Source organism: Aegilops tauschii, chromosome 7, assembly GCF_002575655.3.
Source record: "Aegilops tauschii subsp. strangulata cultivar AL8/78 chromosome 7, Aet v6.0, whole genome shotgun sequence".
Taxonomy (NCBI): Eukaryota; Viridiplantae; Streptophyta; class Magnoliopsida; order Poales; family Poaceae; genus Aegilops; species Aegilops tauschii.
In genome coordinates this window covers 651,276,890-651,301,406 of record NC_053041.3, presented here as the reverse complement: position 1 = coordinate 651,301,406, position 24,517 = coordinate 651,276,890, and the positions used below count along the sequence as shown (strand labels likewise).

The 24,517-nt window shown below is 47.9% G+C and overlaps 1 protein-coding gene across 1 annotated transcript; it reads left to right on the top strand.

Annotated features, from left to right (window-relative positions):
* The first annotated feature begins 12,914 nt into the window (after window positions 1-12,914).
* On the top strand, window positions 12,915-13,591 carry LOC141027615 (uncharacterized). Its single transcript, XM_073504704.1, has 2 exons — window positions 12,915-13,034; window positions 13,295-13,591. The coding sequence occupies exons 1-2, from the start codon at window positions 12,915-12,917 to the stop codon at window positions 13,589-13,591; spliced, it is 417 nt and encodes a 138-aa protein (XP_073360805.1).
* The last annotated feature ends 10,926 nt before the right edge of the window (window positions 13,592-24,517 follow it).

Sequence of the window (24,517 nt, the reverse complement as noted above, 5' to 3'; positions counted from 1 at the left end):
TTGTTCTTTGTGTGCAGGTACCGTCTACATAGTGTTGCTTGGTTCTCCTAGTGGATTGATAACCTTGGTTTCATAACTGAGGAAAATACTTGCCATAGCTGTGCTGCATCATCCCTTCCTCTTTGGGGAATTACCAACACAGATTCAAGCTACCGTCAAAGAATTTCTAGCGCCGTTGCCGGGGAGACATCATCAACATCTATCAGGTTCCTAATGACAAATCTCATCTCCTTGCAATTTACATTATTTGCCATTTGCCTCTCGTTTTCATCTCCCCCACTTGTAAAACGTTTTTGCGAAAACCACACAAATATTTGCCTTCTTTTTCGTTTGCCTTTTTTTGTTAGATCTCTTGTTTGCTTGTGTTTCCATGTGTTTTCGTCAACGTCTAGTGAGCATTGTAGTTTTGTGAGAATAAATTTTCTCTCATTCTTTTGGCGGTGCCATGAGGTTAGAGAGTTTTCTGTCCTCGTAGTTCTGATTATTCGGATTTGATGAATTTATGTTGTTGTGTCAAGCTTTTTTTTTGCTTTGATTCTTTGTGGTGGTGAAATCTTTCTTCGACACCATGGTGAAGATAGGGTGATTCTACTGCCAGTACTTCTAGGGGATCATTCCTAGCTCAAATACGTTCATCGATCAAGGCTTCCCATCTTTTTAGATGGGCGACTGAAGGCGCTTTAGAAAACCATTATTGGTAATGTTCGTGTGGGTGAAAGAGTGACAACATCATTGCTCCAGTCTAATTGCAGCCTCTTTATCGAAGTCTTTGGAGTATTTCTTCGAGCAGAGATTGATATCGCGAGAAAGGTGTTTACAAAAAAAATCACATCTACACACCTGCATATAGCTTTAAGATTCACACTTAACCTCCTCGTCTGATTTGGGCCGTTGGTAGACCGAATCTTTCCCTGCTTCAGGAATCGACAGTGCAGCTTCAGATTTCATGCGTCGCTGTTATTTACACATCTCCATCCCTCCCGGTCGTTCAAGTTTCTTTCTTGATCAATAAGCCTTCCTTTCTGAAACATGATGTGAAGTTTTTTCTTTTCTTTCTGGTGAATAACAAAAATCATGCCTCCCATGCCGGCCATGCCGCCCGGAGGTGCTCCGAAGCCACTCATGCCTCCCTTGGTCTTCATGGTAGCTCCAAAGCCACCCATGGCACCCATGCCGCCCATGGTAGCTCCGAAGCCACCCATGGCGCGAATTATGGCTTTTTTTGGATCAAGACTTTTTCACGGGCAAGATTGACATACTCCTTTTGCGCCTCATTGAGGATTGATGTGTCCAAAAAGAAAAAGTGCTTCTCCCAATCTAGATCGTGGGCGTCTATCGGGTCAAATCGCCGGCAGCGGCGCGTGCGGGGCAAAGGTGGAGCGGCGGAGAGAGTGCAACGCGAGCACTCGAGTGTGCCGCCCGCGGAAGCGGGCGCACCAAATACACAGCGCGCGGTGGCGATTCGGACCGTGCGCCCAACTCTATATGCCGCGCGCGCGCTTATTGCGCGTCCGCTGGAGCCCCTCTATCGATTGCGCGCGCACTAAAAAGGGCAAATTTGCGGCGCGGCGCTTATTTAGCGCGGCTGTTGGAGATGCTCTTACGCATCTCCATCCCTCTCGGTAGTTCAAGTTTCTTTCTTGATCAATAAGCCTTTCTTCCTGAAACATGATGTGAAGTTTTTTGTTTTCGTTCTCGTGAATAAAGAAACATACTAGTATAAGCTCGGGATAGGGTTTGAACGATCCGTACTCGTCACCACATATAGAAGGCGTCGACGGTCTGGCGGCTGCATCAAACGAAACAAATCGAGGAGAGATCCGATCCGATCGGGATCGGCCATGGCGACGTCCATGCGGCGATCTGCCGTTGCTACCCTCGCGCTCCGGCGATCGGCAAGCTAGCCCGAGGCTTCCGGCTCGCATCCCTTTGAGCCCTGCGTCGGCTGTATCCTTCAGCAGCAACACCGCCTCTTCCGGCAAGAGTGAGGACGCCGGCGGCCGGGTACGTAACATGCATCCGAAATGATTAGCTGCATGCATGCATGGTCGCGCTGTCGATCGATTTCGATCTGGCCTTGCGAAGGAGGTAGTTGTGATAGTTTTGATATGCCCTCTCATGTTTATATTTATGGGGTATATAAGTAGATCTTATGCACATTTTACTTTTGCGGGGACTAATCTTCTGTAGCTTGATTAACTGCATACATATTGGCAGCATCAAAATTAATTGGTACATGCAGTCTGAGAAGCGTCGTACCGATAAGAACGGCGACAAGTCACCTGGAGCACGGAGGCGACGCAAACAAAAAGGGTTAGCAAACTTATTAATTAAGCTCCTATGTCTAAGCTCGTTAAGCAAGTAAAAATCGTGCCGGCATCTTGTTTTGTTAATTTATTTGCTTCGTCGCGCGTGCCTTTCTCAGACATGGCATCTCCCGAAGCCTGCTTGATGAGTTTGATGATTCTGACTGGGAGATGGCGGCGCTTTTGGACGATGACAAGCCTCCCCGAGGATCTTCCACTGGACCAGACTCTACTAAGGACTCCTCCTCCTCCTCTGCGGCGGCAGAGTCGGACGTGTCCCCGCCGTCGTCAGGGGGCTTCTGGGACTGGGGAAGCTCTTCGTCGTCGGGCTCGGGTGGAGGGGACTCGTGGTCCGGAGGAGGGGGATTCTCGGGAGACTAGCTACCTGCTAGATACTCCTGTGATTCTTAGCAAGTTTTTCCCAGTTTAATTCGTCGGACTGTAAACCATGTGAACTTTTTGTCTACAAATGTTTCCTTTATGCTACATTTTATAAGAGAACGAAGATGATTCCCGTATATTGCCATAACATCTTGTGCCTGGATTTTAAGTGGTGAAATGGAACATGTCAAAAGTAAAATAGTACTGGGAAAGACTCCCGAAGCGCCTAGATTTTTTAAGCAAAGATAATTCCAGGGCTCTGCATGGATCGCTCGCGCGCAGATGGAGATCAAAGTGTTGCAAGGTTTTAGGAGGAGGAGACATGCCCCTTGATATGCTTGATATTCCATACCAATATTTGAATCCAACTTTTTTCTATGTCTTGAAATACGGCAGAGCTACTAATATTCGTATAACCCTGCTGTCTGCGCGAGCGGCGGATGGTGAAGAGGCCGCCAGGCTTGCACTTGGGGGCAGCGAGCAGCGCAGTAGCTGGCTTGGCTACACCAGCACCTTGAATAACTTGGGCTTTTCTTTGAGCGGGGAAAAGTTGCAGTTTATTCATATGGCGGAATCTCCGAGGCTACAACGGTGAGGACTCTCCAGTGGTACCAGGAAGTCAGGAACCAAGTCTTAATGTCTTATACAAAGCTTATTCAAGCAACCCTCCCTAGCCAACAAATCAGCAGCACTATTTACTAATCTTTTAGCCACAACAACGCAAAACTCAACTATCGATGCACTCAACGATTTGATCTCATTGACCAAGTGACCACAACGATGAATATTTTAACAGCCTCAGGTAGGAGCTTTGTTAGGATTGGCTGCTATCAAAGAGTGCTTAGATCCTGTAGTCATCCTCCCATTGTACACTTCTGGTATATGTTGGACATTGGTGTACGATACCATAGATGCACATCGGGTATTTGACTAGTGGTGTTCTTTCATATATCTAAAGTCAGCAAAAACATCTTATCATGATTGTCTTGATTACTTATGGACGCATCCCAATACATGTCAGGACCAAGAAGATGACCTCCTTCATTTGTCTCCAGGAAACCAAACTCTTCCCCTTAACCTGCGCTCCTTTCACTTTCTTCCCTCAATTGGATCTGCCGGCGGGATCCTTACTGCCTGGAACGATCAGGACTTCTCGGTCTCTTCTGTTACTTCACTCACGTTCTCCTTAACGTTACACTTGGCGGCCAAGGCTAATAACGATACCTTCTCAATCTCGAATACTTAACCAAATTAAGCTTCAGGAGCTTCCCCTGCTCGACAGGTTATATACCTGGTCCAATCAGCAGACCCCTCCTATCCTCGTTCGTTTAGATAGGGCTTTCGTTAACACCGACTGGAGCTTTCTTCTACCAGACTCTTCTCTCACATCCTCTTGCCGTACGACGTCAGACCACGTTCCGTTAGTCCTCTCTGCATCCTCCAAAATTCCTAAACCATCCATCCTTCGCTTCAACAATGGTCTCCTGCGTTTCCAGCCTTTCAAAAATCTTATCACGCAAAATTGGAACAGTGTTCCTCCCTCTCAGAACTTAGCCTCTCTGTGCCTAAAACTAAAACGGGTGCGGGCCGCAGCCAATACTTGGGCTAGGAAGGCTAGGTCTCCTCTGGTGATCACCAAAAACTGTAAAACTGTCATCACCTTCCTTGACAAGATAGAAGAATCGCGCACTCTGTCCACCCTCGAACGCTCCTTGCGCACCCAGGTGGCTCTCTCGCTACATCAACACAATGCTCTCTCCGCGCTTTACTGGCGTCAACGTGCCAAAATTAAGGACTGTTCCCTCGGAGATGAGAACTCTTGAGTATTTCCACCTTTGCACCACCATTCGTATGCGTAAAAACCAGATAAAGGCTCTCACCGTAAACGGCGTCGATGTTTCCTCTCACTCAGGCAAGCATCAGCCTCTACGCGAGTACTTCAAAAAAAAATCATCGGCTCTCCAACCGCCTGTCACATGCCCCCCAACCTTGATGAGTTGGTTTCAACGTCTCGTCTCAATTCGTCTCAGTCCAACGCTCTATGCGTGCCTTTCACCCTAGATGAACTCAAGAAGGCTTTGCTCTCCATGAACGACAACGCAAGTCCAGGCCCAGACGGCTTTGGGCCGGCTTTTTACAAAGCAAACTGGGACCTTGTTAAAAACGATCTGATGCATCTTTTATCTTCTTTTCACTCTTGCACCGCCGACCTTACACGCATTAACAAGTCCTTTATCGTTCTCATTCCTAAAAAACTAGCAACTTCCGAACCAGATCATCTCAGGCTGATCTCGCTTCAGAACTGTTCCGTAAAACTCTGCTCCAAATGCCTAACTAATCGAGTTCAACCGCGTATTCCGGACCTCGTCCACCCTGACCAATCTGGGTTCATTAAAGGACGTAACATTGTGGAAAACTTCATCCTTGCCGCGGATATTGTCCAAGCTTGCCACAAGCGGAATTGTCCGGCTTTAGTTCTAAAATTAGACTTTAAGGAAGCCTTCGACTCAGTCTCCTGGGACTGTCTGTGCAAGATTCTCAAGGCGAAAGGTTTCCCAGATACTTGGATACGTTGGATTATGATGTTAAATAACTCCAGTCAATCAGCCATCCTGCTCGACGGTGTCCCCGGGAATTGGATCCAATGCAAAAATGGCCTTAGGCAAGGCGATTCAATCTCCCCATACCTATTTATTATTGTTGCCGACGTCCTGCAACGTATGATTCTTCATGCCTCCAATCAAGGCCTTCTGCAACATCCAATCACCACAAACTCCCCCTGTCCGGTGCTTCAATATGCCGATGACACTCTCATTATCATCAAGGCCGACCCCGACCATCTAGCCCACCTTAAACTTATTTTACATAACTTCCCATTGGCTACTGGGCTTACGATCAACTTTGAAAAAAGCACGTTCGCTCCGATCCATGTAGACCCTCACTCTGCTACGCTTATGGCATCCTCTCTAGGTTGCACAATTGCTTCTTTCCCTCAAAATTACCTCGGCCTCCCTTTATCCACGCATAAATTACGGCTGCTAGATTTCCACCCTATGATTGCCAAGGTAGACAAGCGGTTGGCCGGTTGGCGAGGACACCTTCTCTCTGCAGCCGGTAGGGCGGTCCTCGTCAAGTCCGTTATTCGTGCCCTCCCCACCTACGCCATGAGCGCTATGCTTCTTCCTGCTGGCACTACTCTAGAGATCGACAAACGTTGTCGCGCTTTCTTCTGGGCCGGTGACGACACTGTCAATGGGGGACAGTGTAAGGTTGCTTGGGATGAGGTTTGTGCACCGATTCGCAAAGGTGGTCTCGGTTTCCGTTGCCTGCGCACCCACAATATTTGCCTCCTCAAATCGCTAAGTAAAATCCACTGCCCAGGCAACGCCTCCTGGGAGACGTGGCTTGCTAACACCTACGGCTGGGCCGGTGGGCACTACATTGGGGACACCCATAGGTTGCACACGAACGTCTGGAAAGATCTAACTTCCGGCCTTTCCTTTCTTCGCTCCATCACCCGGGTCAAAATTGGCAACGGTATCTCTAGCGCCTTCTGGCTGGATCTCTGGATCAGCGCTGTTCCTCTAGCTTCCCACTATCCAAATCTCTTCTCACACACCACCAAACCGAATGTCTCAGTTGCGTCCGTGCTAGCCGATGTGGACCTGCGCCTTTCACTACAGCCACGTTTATCCAACGCTGCTAACTCCGAACATCAATCCTTGCGATCCCTATTAGCCACTGTTATCTTAATGCCGCAGGTGCCAGATTCACGTATATGCAGGATTAACGTCAAACCCCTCACTGTTGCTTATGCATATGAAGTGGCTTTTGCCTCTCGGCCAGAGGATCTGTTCGCAGACTTCATCTGGGGGAAGAACTATGCGACTAACCGATGCAGGTTGTTTCTCTGGCTCGCACACAAAGGGCGATTGTTCACCAACGAGCGTCGATTCCGAAGAAGTCTCTCAGACTCTGACTCCTGCCCGTTCTGCTCGGAAACTGAATCAACTTCCCACTTGCTGCTACACTGCCCAACGGCCTCTGAGGTCTGGACGGTCGTCGACTCCCTAAACATTGCTCCTGCTGATTGCGAGACTATACACGACCTGCAAAATCCACAGCTTACTTGCAAGGCCCGCAACACTGTCATCTTGGCTATCCTCTGGAGTATCTGGAAGAGAAGAAAGGCCAAAATTTTCCAGAATGAGGTCGAATCCTTGGGAACTGTTCTCCGTCGTGCTGCTCAATAAATCTTCCTTTGGTCAAACAGATGTGCTAATGAGACCCGGAAACAAATTCTGATCGACTGGGGAATTATGTTGTCCCGTCTGAATGTAGCTTAGTCCCTAGCTTTTATTTTTCTCCTTAACACACCCCCCCCCCCCCCCCCCCTCTCTCGCCTCTCTGTAAATACTATGTAAAACTATTTCAATAAAATGAGTTCAGGCTGGCCTTGCCCGCCGTAGTTCCCTCAAAAAAAAAAAAACAAAAAAAGAAGATGACCTCAAAGTAGGTGTCAAGTCCACAACATTGAGGTTTTGGGATTCGACCAAGCAATGGATCAGTGCCTTCGGTGCTGCATCGATTGGCAGATTAGTGCTTAGTGGCTACAATGCTGAACTTGGTGCTCATCACTCAGAGTGTCATGTTTTATGAATAGTATATTTTTTAACATTCATCATATTGATGACTGCATAATGTTCCCATGTTGGGCATGGCAGATATCATCTGTTGACTTATTTGACAGCGCAGATTGCAACAGCAAGTATGTTTCTTTACCATGGAGGAGATTTAGAATAAATGATGTACCCATTATTTTGTTACATACATCCCTACGAAGTGCTTAAACTCACTATGTTTAATCCCTACCCTCCCCCCCCCCCCCCCCCCCCCCCCGCGTCGCTGGCCGGCGGCCACCCACACCCTAGCCTCCACCACCGACCGCCGGGGATTCCGCCCCTGGGCATGCCGCGCTGCTCCCACGCGGGGGCCCCGGCCTCGCCGACCGCCAACCTCGCCTGGAGCACCCCGGAGAAGGGGGAGATCTGGGCTGCGTCCAGCGGTCCGTCCCAGGTGCCGGAGACCCCTGCCGCCCCGTCGTCGCGGATCTGCGCCTCGGCCTCGTTCTCCCTGCGCGGATTGGCATGCTGCAGCCTCTGCCCCAGCGGACAACTCCGTGCCTCCCCAGTTTGGGGGCAATCGCCTCAAATCCATTGTGGTGGTGCCGTCCCCCCAAGCTCGGCCGGTGGACGGAGGCATTGAAGATGGCTGGACGCTCCATCAATCCCGCAAGAACCGGCGCGCGTGCTCTGATCCAGCGGGCTCCGGCCGGATCCGGAAACAGCACTCCCCCCCGGTCGCCATCGCCACAACTCCGGCCGCGAGGCCTTTTTAAGCAGGTTCAAAGGTCTCTGTTTTCGATGCCTGAGCACTCGCCATCGTAGGATAGATTGTAGAGACCCCCTGCGCTCCATCATCTGCAAGCGGCAGGGGCACTACGGCTGGGAATGCCCGCAAAATCAACGCAACAAGAGAGGGGGGGGGGGGGGGGTTCTGCTAGAGAGCGGCTGGGTGATCTTGGGCGCCCGGTCTCCCCTGCCCACGGCTCCTCATCACCACCGCCACCTCCACCTCCGCCGCCCGCCCCTCACCACCCCCCTGCGGCCATGGAGCTCGCACCGGCCATGGACCACGCCCGCCGCCCGCGCAACAGCGACAAGGTCATCGCCTCCACCCCTGCAATGGAGCACCAGGTGTTCCTGCTGAACCAGCACGCCGTCATCATCACTGCGGTGGGCACCAAGGTGCACGCTGCTAGCCCCCTGTCCATCGGGAGGGCGCTGGAGAGAGAGCTCAAGATCCCGAAGACTTCTTCGTCTTCTTCAACTTGCCGGCGCACAAGGACCTGGCGGTGCGGCACGGCTCGCTCACCGTCGATGGGGTGCCATTCCTGCTCGAGCCGTGGCGGGAGGACGCCCATGCTGTGCACCAGAAGTGGATGCTGCACGTCCAGGTGGTGATCGAGAAGCTGCCCATGCAGCTCTGGCTGCTCGAGGGCGCCGTGGAGGCCATTGGAGACAAGGTGATTGTCGACCGCCTCGACAGCCGGACCTTTGAGCGCGCCGACACCAAGCTTTTCGTGTGCTGGGTCTGGGTCTGGAGCCTCTCCTTCATCCCGACCAAGCGCACGATCTGGAAGCATGCGAGGGGGGCGGGCCGCGTGGAGGAGATGCAAGGCTACTCGCCACTGAGCCGCGCGGTGGCCCCCCCGCCGGAGCTGCTGCAGTACGACCTGCTGCTGCATGTCGACCGTGTTGAAGACTGGACGCCGCTCTCGCCGCGCTCCTCGCACTCGCCGCAGAGCGGCCTCCCCTCCGACGACGATGATGAGGATGACCGCCCATACCCCCGCATCGACCCCGGGGTCTGGACCGTGCGCGTCAAGGATGGGCGGCCCGCGCAGGCCCTAGCGCCCCTGCTGCACCCGCCGCCGCGCGTCGCCTCCTCTGGCTGCAAGGGGATGCCGTCGGGTGGCGCACTCAGAGGACACGACAGAGATGACCCGGGCTACCACCGGCGCTCATGGAAGGACACGCTGCTGAGGAGGGGGCGCGCGGGCGACCACGGCAAGACGTCCGCGGCCAGTACCAGGCACCGCAGTCGCACCCCGGTGTCGAGGCACCGCCATTGTGCACCTGGGGACCGGCAGCTCGACGTCGGTGCATGCAAACAGCCTGCCCAAGAGCGCGCCCCTGGCGGATCGAGGGGCAAGAGCAGGGAGGACGCCCGCCCATCGGCCTCCCGGGGCAAGGAGCCTGCCAAGGAGAGGTTGCTGCCGCCGGGGCAGGGGGGCGCCTGTGTTCCTTCTCACCCCGCCACGCAAGCTGCACCGTGACGCTGCTTCCTCCTCAACCACGCCGGCGGATTACCCAGTGGCTGAATTCTTTGAGGGGGACAAGAAGCAGCTAGCTCCACCCAAGCACCCCGACGCCGTGGCTTCGGTGCTGGACGAGGTGATCGCGGCCAAGTTGAAAAAGCCTCTCAATTTCGGCGACGAAGACAGAGCCAGCAGAGAGTCTCTGGACATGGGGCTGGCGCTGTCCCTGGCACGCCACACCCCCACCACCACGACCTCACACGCGCTCCAGCTGGGGGCCGTGACCAGGCAGGTGACCGAGCTGCAGCTTGGAGGGGGCGGTGGAAGCAAGGTTCGCGGCCACCAACCCTCCCTTTCTTCACCAGCGTGCCTACTCCGGTGGTCGGCAAGCCTCCAGCAAGAGACAAGCCCCCCGCCCCGCAAGACTACCATCGCTCGCCAAGCAAGTAACCCGTCGTTAGTACCCCCCGCGCAAAGAGCAACGCTCCGCCTCGTGCATGGCCTCGGGATCCTGGGACCGAGGGAGAAGATGACGGCGGTTGTGGCTGAGGCGCTCATCCGCCATTTCGACGAGCCTCTGGCAGACGATTACATCACCGCGATCGCGCGGCTGATCTGCCTGGACGCCCAGGCCCTCAAGGCAGCTGCTGGCATGCTTGGCCCTGATGGAGAGGCCTCCGGCCACCCAGGCTCCACATGTTAGTTCACCACTGTAGTCGACGACGACCAGCCATGCGCTGGATGAAGTTAGGTTGTAGTATGTTTGCCTTAGGGCTCGCGAGTTGTAACAGTAGTTGGGCATGGTTGCTAGCTGTTTGCCGGCGGGGTTTTGGGCCTATTGGTGGCCGCCGGCAACCCCCAGATGGTATGATTGTGTACTCGTCTCTATTTTCAGTAAAACGTAGCCGTCGTCGTCCATGCCGGGCTCGTCTCCATGGCCAGCCTCTTGCGGATGATCTTGGTTCCAAATGAGTAGCACAACCTGCCCGATCTTGAGCTGAAATGTCCGGGGCCTAAACAACCCTGCCCGACGCTCCGTAGTGCAAGGCACTGCAAACACGCACCGCCTCGCCATTCTTTGCATTCAGGAAGTAGGGGGGCAGAGACTTGACGACTGCATCGTCTTGCCAGCTAATGGCACAACAGGAGGCGCTGCCATCTTCTGGGATTCAACCTCGATCCGAATCCAGTCCCATGCGATCGGTGAGCTCTCCATCACGACCAAAGTTTCAGTCCTCTCCTCAGGGTGTAGTTTTTGGCTGACAACGGTCTACGGTCCATCGGAGGGGGCGCGAAAGGATAGTTTTCTGGCTGAACTAGTGAGGAGCGCCCCTCCCCAAGGCGAGGCCTGGCTCCTCAATGGAGATTTCAACATTATCTACGAGGCCCGCGACAAAAACAATAGCAACATAAATAGGAGGATCATGGGAAAATTTAGAGCGGCAATCGACGCTGATGGGCTACGAGAGATTAAATGCAAAAATAGGCGTTTTACATGGAGTAGCGAACGCCAAGACCCAACTCTTGCGAGCATAGATAAGTTTTTCTGCACGGTCGAATGGGAGGGCATGTTCCCCAATTTCATGTTGCACGCGGCTTCCACCTCGTGCTCGGATCACTGCCCGCTGCTCCTCGCGGCAGCTGCAGCCCCTCGTTAGGCGCCGCGGTTCCGTTTTGAGTCCTTCTGGCCAAGGTTCCCTCGTTTTCACGAGACTGTAGAAAGAGCATGGCAACACCCAGCCCCAACAACTTGCGCTTTCGCTCGCCTGAACATTAAGATGCATAGGGTAGCCAGAGAACTAAAAATTTGGAGTAAATCGCTGTTTAGTGATGCAAAGGTACAACTGCAGCTGGCCACGCTGGTTGTGCTACGCTTGGACATCGCACAAGAATGTCGGCCGCTCACAGAGGGAGAATTCCACCTGCGAAAGCTTTTGAAACTGTGAATTCTAGGGCTAGCGGCGGTGGAGAGGGCCCGGAAACGCCAGGCATCTAGGATAACATGGCTGCAAGCAGGCGATGCCCAAACAGCCTTCTTCCAGGCCTAGATCAATGGCAGGCACCGAAAAAACTTCATCCACTCATTGCAAGGACCGGCTGGAGTTGCCACAACTCATGATGAAAAGGAGGAACTAGTCCACAGCCATTTCGATAGATCTTTAGGGACTAGACAGGGCCGAGCCAGCACAATTGATTGGAGCTACATCGACATGCCAAGGGTGCAAGGCGGCGGCCTAGACAACCCTTTCACCGAGCACGAAGTGTGGCAAGCAATCAAACAATGGCCGGCGGAGAAATCACCTGGCCCGGACGGGTTCTCCGGCGTTTTCTTCAGAATTTGCTGGCAAACCATAAAGAGGGATATCATGGAGGTTTTTCATCAGTTCTACCACCTCGCCGGAGGAAATTTCCAGATGCTCAACACAGCTGCTGTAGTGCTCCTTCCAAAGAAAGACGGCGCCGCTACAATCACCGGCTACAGGCCCATTAGTTTGATACACTCCATAGCAAAACTGATCTCGAAAGTTCTCTCCCTCCGCTTAGCAACGGTGATTCAGAACTTGATCTCCCTGGCGCAGACGGCTTTCCTCCGAACCAAATGCATAGATGACAGCTTCCTCTACGTGCAAAACTGCGTCAAGTCCCTCCACGCCAAGAAGACGCTGGCCCTGCTACTCAAATTAGACATCTCAAAGGCCTTCGATAATGTTTCTTGGGATTATCTGCTTGAGCTGCTTCAACAACTAGGTTTTAGCGCGCGATGGCGAGATTGGATTGCTCTCCTCCTCTCCACCTCCTCGTCGACCTTCCTGCTCAACGGCATCGCAGGGCCAATGATTAGACACCGCAAGGGGCTGCGGCAGGGTGACCCTCTCTCGCCACTCTTATTTATCCTAGCCATTGATCCGGCACATAGAGTGCTCAAAGCGGCGGTGGAGCAAGACCTGATATCACCATTGCCAGGCCGAGAGAGCAAGCTCAGAGTCAGCCTCTATGCGGATGACGCGGTCATCTTCGCAAACCCGGACCGGCATGAAATAGACACCATCATGGAGATCCTAATTGAGTTCGGAAAAGCCACTGGCTTGCATGTCAACCCGGCGAAATCAATAGCAACACCGATCAGATGCGAGAATTTTGATCTCGCTGAGATCCTCAGTAGTTTTGGCGGCTCCATTACCTCCTTCCCTATAAAGTACTTAGGCCTCCCCGTGAAGACCGCATGGCTTAGATTAGTGCACCTGTAGTTCCTCATCAATAGAATTAGGGCTAGGTTAGCAGGATGGAAAGACCGGCTGCTCCCTTTTGTCAGCAGAAGAGAGCTGGTCCGGAGCGTCCTCAGCGCGATGACCACCTTTGCCCTCTCAGTGCTGCAAGTGCCACCAAAGCTGCTCAAGGAGATTGACAAGTGCAGGAGTAGATTCCTTTGGAAGCAGGAGGAGGCGATATCAGGGGCGAGCTGCAAGGTAAATTGTCCAACGGTGTGTACTCCAACCGAGAGGGGTGGACTCGGGATCCTGGACCTTCAAAGTTTTAGCCGAGCCCCCCGGCTACGTTGGCTATGGATTGCATGGAAGGACCCGGACAGATCATGGGTTGGCACACCACCGCCATGCGACGAGGATGACAGAGCATTATTGCCGCAGCAACAACGGTGACTGTTGGCGATGGCAGAACAATGATCTTCTGGCAATCAACCTGGCTGGGACCAGGAACCCTTGCTCAGAGGTACCCAAACCTGTTCCACCACTCCCGACGCAAAAACATGACTGTCTATGAAGCGCTGCACAACCACACTTGGATCAGCGACCTTGAGCATGGTGATGTCAACCAGCTACTGCCGGATTTCCTGCAGCTGCACCAAAGAATTCGAGAGGCAAACATCATACTCAATGGAGAAGAAAGGGACCAAATTCGGTGGAACCTTGAGGCGAAAGGAGGATACACAGCAAACTCTGCTTACAAAATGCAGTTCCAGGGCCGGCACTTGTCCGAGTTCGATAGCATCATATGGAAAACTTGAGCTCCAGGGAAGATCAAGATGTTTTTTTGGCTGCTACTGCAGGACCGAGTCTGGTCAAACAATAGGCTCCAGCGTTGGGGCTAGCCGAATGGCTACTTCTACCAGCTCTGCCACAGAAATCTTGAAACAAGCAAGCACATATTCTGGGAATTCCCCAAGGCATGGAGCGTGTTGCAACTGGTGGCATCATGGCGCGGTTGCTCCACCTTCCACCGAAGGATGAGTGGCGCCAGAAGCAACCGGTGCTGATCATCAGAGAAATCATCAATAAGACAGCGCCAAGGGAAAGGAAAGGAACAAAAACCATACAGCTGGCAGCATGCTGGGAGATCTGGCAGGAACGGAATAGATGCACCTTCCAAAACAAGGCAGCCTCCATCTCTGGCATTTTGAGGGAATTGAGAAACTCGATGGAGTTATGGAGACTCGCTGGAGCGAACTGTATTGAGAGCCCGTTCGGGGAACCACCGTGAGATTTTTGGCTTCTAAAATACCTTTTTTACGTTCTTTTCTTTTCATCCTTGGTCCCTGACCACCCCACATCTCTTTGTTTTTCACCATGTTTCTCCCTGCTATGAATCAATGAAATAGCCAGCAATTGCTGGACATTAAAAAAAATCTTTTCATGTGGACATGTCAAAATAAAAAAAGAATTTCAGTTAGAGGCCCACATGTGGTAGTGCTTCTTACCAAATCGGATTCAGCGTCTTCCCCACGAAGCCCGAGCTCTCTCCACCCCCATCGTCTTCTCCAAATTCTACAACTCCTAAATGCAAATCCAGATTGCCAATCGACTATCACGTAGGATTAGGGGAGAACGGAGACGATCCGTGAGGGAGGCGATGCGCGCATCTGAAATTATGTGCTGCTGGACTGAGCCGAATCGTCAGACATGACATCTTCGTCGTCGTCACTCCTGTTGGATAATGAGCAACTAGTATTCACTGAGGGCCATAGGCCATTACATATACATGTGTGGTAAAGTGCAGGAAACCCCTTATACAATGGGGATGTACCGAAAAGGGACTATACACATCTAACACCCTCCCTCAAACTCATGGTGGATCAACAACACTAAGTTTGGAGAGAAGAAAACCATGCTGCGCTCGAGTCTGTGCCTTCGTGAAGAAGTCCGCCAACTGTAACTCAGATGGCACATAGTGAAGAGCGAGAGTCTGATCCTGCACAGCAGCACACACAAAGTGGGCATCCACACCGATGTGCTTGGTGAGCTCATGCTTCACCGGGTCACGCGCAATGCTGATAGCACCGGTACTGTCTGACAGTAAGGGAATCGAGGTAGTAGTAGACACACCAAAATCCTCGAGTAACCACCATAACCAAACCACCTCAGCTGTCAACATAGCCATGGCTGGCAACTCAGTCTCTGTACTCAAGCGAGAAACGACAGTGTGTTTCTTGGTCTTCTAGGCAATAAGAGAGCCACCAAGAAAGACACAGTAAGCAGACAACGGGCATCGATCAGAGGGATCACTAGCCCATGTAGCATCAGAGTAGGCCTGGAGCTCAAGAGAGCTGGAGCGGGGAAAGAAAAGACGATGAGAGATCGTGCCACAAAGATATCGAAGAACACGGAGGAGATGACTATAGTGGACTGATACGTCTCCATCGTATCTACTTTTCCAAACACTTTTGCCCTTGTTTTGGACTCTAACTTGCATGATTTGAATGGAACTAACCCGGACTGACGCTGTTTTCAGCAGGATTGCCATGGTGTTATTTATGTTCAGAAACAAAAGTTCTCGGAATGACCTGAAACTTCACGGAACATATTTTTGGAAAATATTAAAAATACTGGAAGAAGAATCCACGTCAGGGGCCCACACCCTGTACACGAGGGTGGGGGGCACGCCCCCCTGCCTCGTGGGCCCCCTGACGCTCCATCGACCTCAACTCCAACTCCATATATTCGTGTTCGGGGAGAAAAAAATCAGAGAGAAAGATTCATCGCGTTTTACGATACGGAGCCGCCGCCAAGCCCTAAAACCTCTCGGGAGGGCTGATCTGGAGTCCGTTCGAGGCTCCGGAGAGGGGCATTCATCGCTGTCGTCATCATCAACCATCCTCCATCACCAATTTCATGATGCTCACCGCCGTGCGTGAGTAATTCCATCGTAGGCTTGCTGGACGATTATGGGTTGGATGAGATTTATCACGTAATCGAGTTAGTTTTGTTAGGGGTTTGATCCCTAGTATCCACTATGTTCTGAGATTGATGTTGCTATGACTTTGCTATGCTTAATGCTTGTCACTAGGGCCCGAGTGCCATGATTTCAGATCTGAACCTGTTATGTTTTCATGAATATATGTGAGTTCTTGATCCTATCTTGCAAGTCTATAGTCACCTACTATGTGTTATAATCCGGCAACCCCGAAGTGACAATAATCGGGACCACTCCCAGTGATGACCATAGTTTGAGGAGTTCATGTATTCCCTATGTGTTAATGCTTTGATCTGGTACGCTATTAAAAGGAGGCCTTAATATCCCTTAGTTTCCATTAGGACCCCGCTGCCACGGGAGGGTAGGACAAAAGATGTCATGCAAGTTCTTTTCCATAAGCACACATGACTATGTTCGGAATACATGCCTACATTACATTGATGAATTGGAGCTAGTTCTGTGTCACCCTATGTTATGACTGTTACATGATGAACCGCATTCGGCATAATTCTCCATCACCGATCCAATGCCTACGAGCTTTTCACATATTGTTCTTCGCTTATTTACTTTTCCGTTGCTACTGTTACAATCATTACAAAACCCAAAAATATTACTTTTGCTACTGTTACCGTTACTTCCATATTACTTTGCTACTAAGTACTTTGGTGCAGATACTAAGTTATCCAGGTGTGGTTGAATTGACAACTCAACTGCTAATACTTGAGAATATTCTTTGGCTCCCCTTGTGTCGAATCAATAAATTTGGGTTGAATAATCTACCCTCGAAAACTGTTGCGATCCCCTATACTTGTGGGTTATCAAGACTATTTTCTGGCGCCGTTGCCGGGGAGCATAGCTCTATTCTTTGAGTCATTTGGGATTTATATCTGCTGGTCACTATGAAGAACTTGAAAGACGAGAAAACAAAAATTTATCCCTCAACTACGAGGGGAGGTAAGGAACTGCCATCTAGCTCTGCACTTGATTCACCTTCTGTTTTGAGTAAGCTTGCGACACCTAAACCTGTTTCTGCTATTCATTCTGATATGTCGCATGTTATTGATGATGCCACTTCTGCTATGCATGATACTTATGATGAAACTACTTCTATGCTTGATACTACTGTTCCACCTGGTGAATTTCTTGATGAACAACTTGCTAGGGTTAGGGAGAATGAAATTATTGAAACTGATAATATTGAAGATAGTGATGATGAAGACTCTCCCCCTAATAAATATGAATTGCCTGTTGTTCCTGAGGGTTATGTTATGGATGAAGAAGCTGCTAGAGCTATTTTAGCTTGCAATGATAGATATGTGCTACCTCTTGAGCACTGCGTTGGTTTTCCCTTGAAGAGGAAAGGGTGATGCAGCAAAGTAGCGTAAGTATTTCCCTCAGTTTTTGAGAACCAAGGTATCAATCCAGTAGGAGGCTACGCGCGAGTCCCTTGCACCTACACAAACAAATAAATCCTCACAACCAACGCGATAAGGGGTTGTCAATCCCTACACGGTCACTTACGAGAGTGAGATCTGATAGATATGATAAGATAATATTTTTGGTATTTTTATGATAAAGATGCAAAGTAAAGTAAAAGCAAAATAAAAAGCAACGGAAATAACTAAGTGTTGGAAGATTAATATGATGGAAGATAGACCCGGGGGGCCATAGGTTTCACTAGTGGCTTCCCTCAAGAGCATAAGTATTTTACGGTGGGTGAACAAATTACTGTTGAGCAATTGACAGAATTGAGCATAGTTATGAGAATATCTAGGTATGATCATGTATATAGGCATCACGTCCGAGACAAGTAGACCGACTCCTGCCTGCATCTACTACTATTACTCCACACATCGACCGCTATCCAGCATGCATCTAGAGTATTAAGTTCATAAGAACAAAGTAACGCTTTAAGCAAGATGACATGATGTAGAGGGATAAATTCATGCAATATGATAAAAACCCCATCTTGTTATCCTCGATGGCAACAATACAATACGTGCCTTGCTGCCCCTACTGTCACTGGGAAAGGACACCGCAAGATTGAACCCAAAGCTAAGCACTTCTCCCATTGCAAGAAAGATCAATCTAGTAGGCCAAACCAAACTGATAATTTGAAGAGACTTGCAAAGATAACCAATCATACATAAAAGAATTCAGAAGATTCAAATATTGTTCATAGATAAACTTGATCATAAACCCACAATTCATCGGTCTCAACAAACACACCGCAAAAGAAGATTACATCAAATAGATCTCCACGAGAGAGGGGGAGAACATTGTATTGAGATCCAAAAAGAGAGAGGAAGCCATCTAGGTAATAACTATGGACCTGAAGGTCTGAGGTAAACTACTCACACTTCATCGGAGAGGCTATGGTGTTGATGTAGAAGCCCTCCGTGATCGATGCCCCCTCCGGCAGAGCTCCGGAACAGGCCCCAAGATGGGATCTCGTGGGTACAGAAGGTTGCGGCGGTGGAATTAGGTTTTTGGCTCCATATCTGATTGTTTGGGGGTATGTAGGTATATATAGGAGGAAGGAGTACGTCGGTGGACCAACGTGGGGCCCACGAGGGTGGAGGGCATGCCTGGGGGAGGGGGGGTAGGCGCGCCCCCCTACCTCGTGGTTTCCTGTTTGATTTCTTGACATAGGGTCCAAGTCCTCTGGATCATGTTCGTTCCGAAAATCACGTTCCCGAAGGTTTCATTCCGCTTGGACTCCGTTTGATATTCTTTTTCTGCGAAACTCTGAAATAGGCAAAAAACAACAATTCTGGGCTAGGCCTCCGGTTAATAGGTTAGTCCCAAAAATAATGTAAAATTGAATAATAAAGCCCAATAATGTCCAAAATAGAAGATAATATAGCATGGAGCAATCAAAATTATAGATACGTTGGAGACGTATGAATATGATCTAAAGAGGTTATTAGCTAAATGGAAGCAGCAATCTCTTAATGCTAGAATGAAACCTGACCCTGTTTTTGCTACTTCACCGATCTGTGTTACTGATAAGGATTATGAATTCTCTATTGATCCTGATATAATTACTTTGGTTGAATCTGATCCTTTTTATGGCTATGAATCTGAAACTGTTGTGGCACATCTTACTAAATTAAATGATATAGCCACCCTGTTCACTAATGATGAGAAATCTCGCTACCTTTATATCCTTAAAATATTCCCATTCTCATTAAAGGGTGATGCTAAGATATGGTTTAATTCTCTTGATCCTGGTTGTGTGCGTAGTCCCCAGGATATGATTTATTACTTCTCTGCTAAATATTTACCTGCTCATAAGAAACAAGCTGCTCTAAGGGATATATACAATTTTGTGCAAATTGAAGAAGAGAGTCTCCCACAAGCTTGGGGGAGGCTTCTCCAATTACTTAATGCTTTGCCTGATCATCCTCTTAAGAAAAATGAAATACTTGATATCTTTTATAATGGACTAACCGATGCTTCCAGAGATTACCTGGATTGTTGTGCTGGTTCTGTTTTCAGGGAAAGAACGCCGGATGAAGCTGAAATTCTATTGAATAATATGTTGACAAATGAAAATAATTGGAAACTTCCTGAGCCAATTCCTGAGCCTATTCCTAAACCAACTCCGAAGAAAAGAGGTGTTCTATTTCTCAGTCCTGAAGATATGCAAGAGGCAAAGAAATCTATGAAAGAAAAAGGTATTAAAGCTGAAGATGTTAAGAATTTACCTCCTATTGAAGAGATACATGGTCTTAATTTACCGCCTGTTGAATAAACATATGATCTTAATTCATCACCCATTGAAGATACTCATGGTCTTGATAACCCGACACAGGTAGTAAAGGTAAATTCTCTCTATAGATATGTTAAAGCTGAAATCCCTCCTAATAAGTCTGCTAGACAATGCTTAGAAGAGTTTGATAATTTTATTGTCAAACAAGAAAACTTCAATGCTTATTTTGGTAGACAATTGAAATACAATTCCAATATGCCTGAACACTTGGGTGATTATATGTCTAGAGTTAAAGGTGAACTTAAACTCATTAGTAAACATGCTTCTATGGTTACCACTCAAGTAGAACAAGTACTTAAAGCTCAAAATGATTTGCTCAATGAATTAAATAATAAGAATAATGATTATGCTGTTAGAGTGGCTACTAGAACCGGTAAAATGACTCAGGAACCTTTGTATCCTGAAGGCCACCCTAAGAAAATTGAACAAGATTCTCAGAGAAATAATATTGATGCACCTAGTCCTTCTAAAAAGAAGAAAAAGAAAAATGATAGGACTTTGCATGCTCCTAGTGAACCTATTGCTGAACCACTTGAGAATCCAAATGATATCTCTATTTCAAATGCTGAAACACAATCTGGTAATGAACATGAACCTAATGAAAATGTTAATGATGGTGTTCATGATGATGCTCAACCTAGATGATAATGATGTAGAAATTGAACCTGCTATTGATCTTGATAACCCACAATCAAAAAGTCAACGTTATGATAAGAGAGACTTTGTTGCTAGGAAACATGGTAAAGAAAGAGAACCATGGGTTCAGAAACCCATGCCTTTTCCTCCCAAACCATCCAAGAAAAAGGATGATGAGGATTTTGAGCGCTTTGCTGAAATGATTAGACCTATCTTTTTACGTATGCGATTAACTGATATGCTCAAAATGAATCGTTATGCTAAGTACATGAAAGAAATTGTTACTAATAAAAGAAAGATACCGGAAGCTGAAATCTCCACCAGGCTTGCTAATTATACTTTTAAGGGTGGAATACCAAAGAAACTTGGAGATCCAGGAGTACCTACTATACCATGCTCCATTAAAAGAAATTATGTTAGAACTGCTTTATGTGATCTTGGAGCCGGTGTTAGTGTTATGCCTCTCTCTTTATATCGTAGACTTGATTTGAATAAGTTGACACCTACTGAAATATCTTTGCAAATGGCTGATAAATCAACTGCTATACCTGTCGGTATTTGTGAGGGTGTGCCTGTTGTGGTTGCAAACGTTACTATTTTAACAGACTTTGTTATTCTTGATATTCTCGAGGACGATAGTATGTCTATTATTCTTGGACGACCCTTTTTGAATACTGCAGGGGCTGTTATTGATTGCAACAAAGGCAATGTCACTTTTCATGTCAATGGTAATGAGCATACGGTACACTTTCCGAGGAAACAACCTCAAGTTCATAGTATCAATTCTATTGGAAAAATTCCATCGATTATTATTGGAGGTTTTGAATTTCCTCTACCTACTGTCAAGAAGAAATATGATATTCTTATTATTGGGGATGTGCATATCCCCGTTGAGGTAACATAGTGTTATTCGAAATTTCTTCGATTTCATGTTATTCGGAATGAGTTTGTTAACAAGACCTGATCAACCTTGTTAATGGATTCCTTTTGATGAGCATGAGATGGATGAAGTTAGAAGGCACAACCTTCTGTACCTCCTACTTTCTGTTATTTAGTTGGAATAAAGTAAAAATAGTATTTTTTGGTCTGTTTTCTGATTTATCCGTGCAATATAAAAATACCCCGAAAATAAAAGTTCTCCAAATGCCCTGCCAATTTAATATGATTTTTTCTCGAATATTTGAAAATATCTGGAACTGAGAACACAGCAGGGGGAGCAAACACCTGGCCACGAGGGTCCAGGGCGCTCCCACCCCTACAGGGCGCGCCCCTGCCTTGTGGGCCCACGGTGGCTCCCCTCCACTTATTCCTGCACCCACACACTTCTTCTTCCTCCCAAAAAAATCACCATCCAGCTCAAGCACGAGTTCTAGCTCATTTTGCTGCGATTTTCGATCTCCTTGCTCAAAGCACCTCTCACAAAACTGCTTGGGGGGATTGTTCCTTGGTATGTGACTCCTCCATTGGTCCAATTAGTTTTTGTTCTAGTGCTTTATTCATTGCAAATTTGTGCTGCCTAGGTGACCATGTTCTTGAGCTTGCATGTCAAATTTATATGGTTCCAAGTAGTTCTAATGCATGATATAGCCTCTAGGCACTTGTAGGAGTAGTTGCTTTCAATTTTGTTGAGCTTGGTTCACTTTTATTTGAAGTTACTAAAAATTTCAGAAATTTTTCAGAGGAAGAAATATGCTTAGGAAAATGTACCAAGGTGGTTCCTCAAGGAAGCAAGGACCCAGGCCTGCAATGCGTGATGTTGATGATGAATCACCAAGGGATGCCCCAGTGCGGCCTTGTGAATGGCCTTCAGAAGAATTTATGGATCGAGCAGAAATCAAGGAAGAATTTAACGCATATTTGCGCAGTGCTGATCTTGTGAGCTTCGAGGCAGAAAAGTGCCCCCAGTACCACTATCTCACTAGTTCCTTTGTGAGGAGGTTTGAATATTCATCTTCACGTAATTCTCAAACTGTCCTGTTTGATCTTTATGAAAATTCTTATACCATGGACTTAGAGGATTTTACCACTGCTTGCAAACTTCCACAATGGGGTAGTCCTCTTGAGCCTCGCAAATCTGAATTTAGAGATTTTCTTGCCAGTATAACTGTGGGGGAATCCAGAGACATAACACAAGCTACCATAGGGAGTATTCATTTTTCCTGCTATACATTATTTTGCTCTCTTCATAGGTAGGTGCATTAATGGCAAGGATGAAGCATGTCACATGTGTGTCCCTGACCTCAGTATTCTTAGGAGTGCTGTGTTAGGAGACAAATCTTATAATTTGGGAGCCATTGTTGCACGTAGGTTGCATCATAATAGATTTAATGGAGATTTCTTTGGTGGAATTTATGCAACCCGCTTAGCTGATTTTCTTGGTGTAACCATACGTGATGATGATATTGAATTGCCTCCTACTTACCTAGACTTTAATGCTATGGTTCACCACCAGTTTGTCGAGAGGAATGAATCACCTCTCCAGTACCGACTAATCTTTGACAGGCGTCACCCTGTCAATATTATTCTCCCTGCTCCTGCTCTCTTTGACTTTCAGGCAAAAGGAAGACATTTTATAACCAGGGAGGAGGCAGATGAGTACGAGAGGAGGGCGGAGGCAGCACGCCGCCACGCTGCAGCCCAGGAGGCAATAGCCGCCGCATCTCAGTACGACCCCGGCTACAACTATGGGTATCCGCCAGGCCATCCGTGGCAATAAACCAACTTAGGCCAAAAGCCTAAGCTTGGGGGAGTACGTATTTCCCACTGACATTACATTTATGTTCACAGACACTCATTGCTAGATGTCGGTGCTCATACTTTTTCACTGTAATATCCATGCTAGTTTATTTTCTTTTTCTTGCTTTCTTCTTATGTGTTTGATAAACCTTAAGAAAAACCAAAAAAATTGGTAAAAGCTTTAGCTGGTTTACTTTTCTTGCTGTAGTAGTAATAATTAAAAAGAAAACCCAAAAAGATTTCCTGTTCTTCTTTTGCTTGTTGGGAGCTTTCCCGTGTAAATAGTTTTTATTTCTTTTCTTTTCTTTGGGCATCGATAGGAGAAGACCGTGATTAAATTGTTAAAGTGGCTCTTATATGCATTATTGTTGATTTAACCAAGAGCCCATATTGCCTTGTCTTCTCCTGTTTATTGAATGCTCACAGATTCCAGCTTAGTCCAATGCACGTGCACTCTTATTATCATTCACATCGTTGGTCGTGCAAGTGAAAGGCAATTATGACGATATATGATGGACTGACTGAGATGAGAAAAGCTGGTATGAACTCGACCTCTCTTGTTTTTGTAAATATAATTAGTTCATCGTTCCTGATTCAGCTTATTATGAATAAACATGTTTGCAATGACAATTAGAGATTATAATTGCTCGTGCCATGCTTGATTAGCTATGAATTATAATGGTTTACCTTGCGTGCCAACATGCTATTAAAATGGTTGTGATGTGGTATAGTGGGCTGGTATCCTCCTTTGAATGATTTAAGTGACTCGACTTGGCACATGTTCACGCATGTAGTTGAAACAAAATCAACATAGCCTTCACGATATTTATGTTCATGGTGGATTATATCCTACTCAGGCTTGTACTCAATGTTTATTAATTTTAATGCATGTTCATGACTGTTGTCGCTCTCTAGTTGGTCGCTTCCCAGTCTTTTGCTAGCCTACACTTGTACTAAGCGGGAATACTGCTTGTGCATCCAATCCCTTAAACCCCAAAGTTATGCCATATGAGTCCACCATACCTTCCTATATGCGGTATCTACCTGCCGTTCCAAGTAAATTTGTATGTGCCAAACTCTAAACCTTCAATTCTGTTTTGTATACTCGAATAGCTCATGTATCAACTAGGGCTGTCCGTATCTTCCATGCTAGGCAGGTTATTATCAAGAGGAGTGGACTCCGCTCCTCACTCACGAGAAAATGGCTGGTCACCGGGATGCCCAGTCCCATGCTTTATGCAAACTAAATCAAAATAATTGCAAACAAAACTCCCCCTGGGACTGTTGCTAGTTGGAGGCACTCGTTGTTTCGAGCAAGCCATGGATTGATGCTTGTTGGTGGAGGGGGAGTATAAACTTTACCATTATGTTTGGGAACCGCCTATAATGTGTGTAGCATGGAAGATATTGCCATCTCTTGGTTGTTATGTTGACAATGAAAGTATGCCGCTCAAAATATTATTTATCTCTGCTTTAAAAACCGAGCTCTCGCACCTCTACAAATCCCTGCTTCCCTCTGCGAAGGGCCTATCTATTTACTTTTATGTCGAGTCATCACCCTCTTATTAAAAAGCACTAGCTGGAGAGCACTGCTGT

What these genes read in the sequence shown, in the direction of transcription:
- LOC141027615 (XM_073504704.1), top strand. Translation starts at nt 12,915, where the DNA reads ATGACCACCTTTGCCCTCTCAGTGCTGCAAGTGCCACCAAAGCTGCTC. An exon ending in TATCAGGGGCGAGCTGCAAG is followed by an intron (nt 13,035 to 13,294) that starts GTAAATTGTCCA and finishes ACCCTTGCTCAG; the next exon opens with AGGTACCCAAACCTGTTCCA.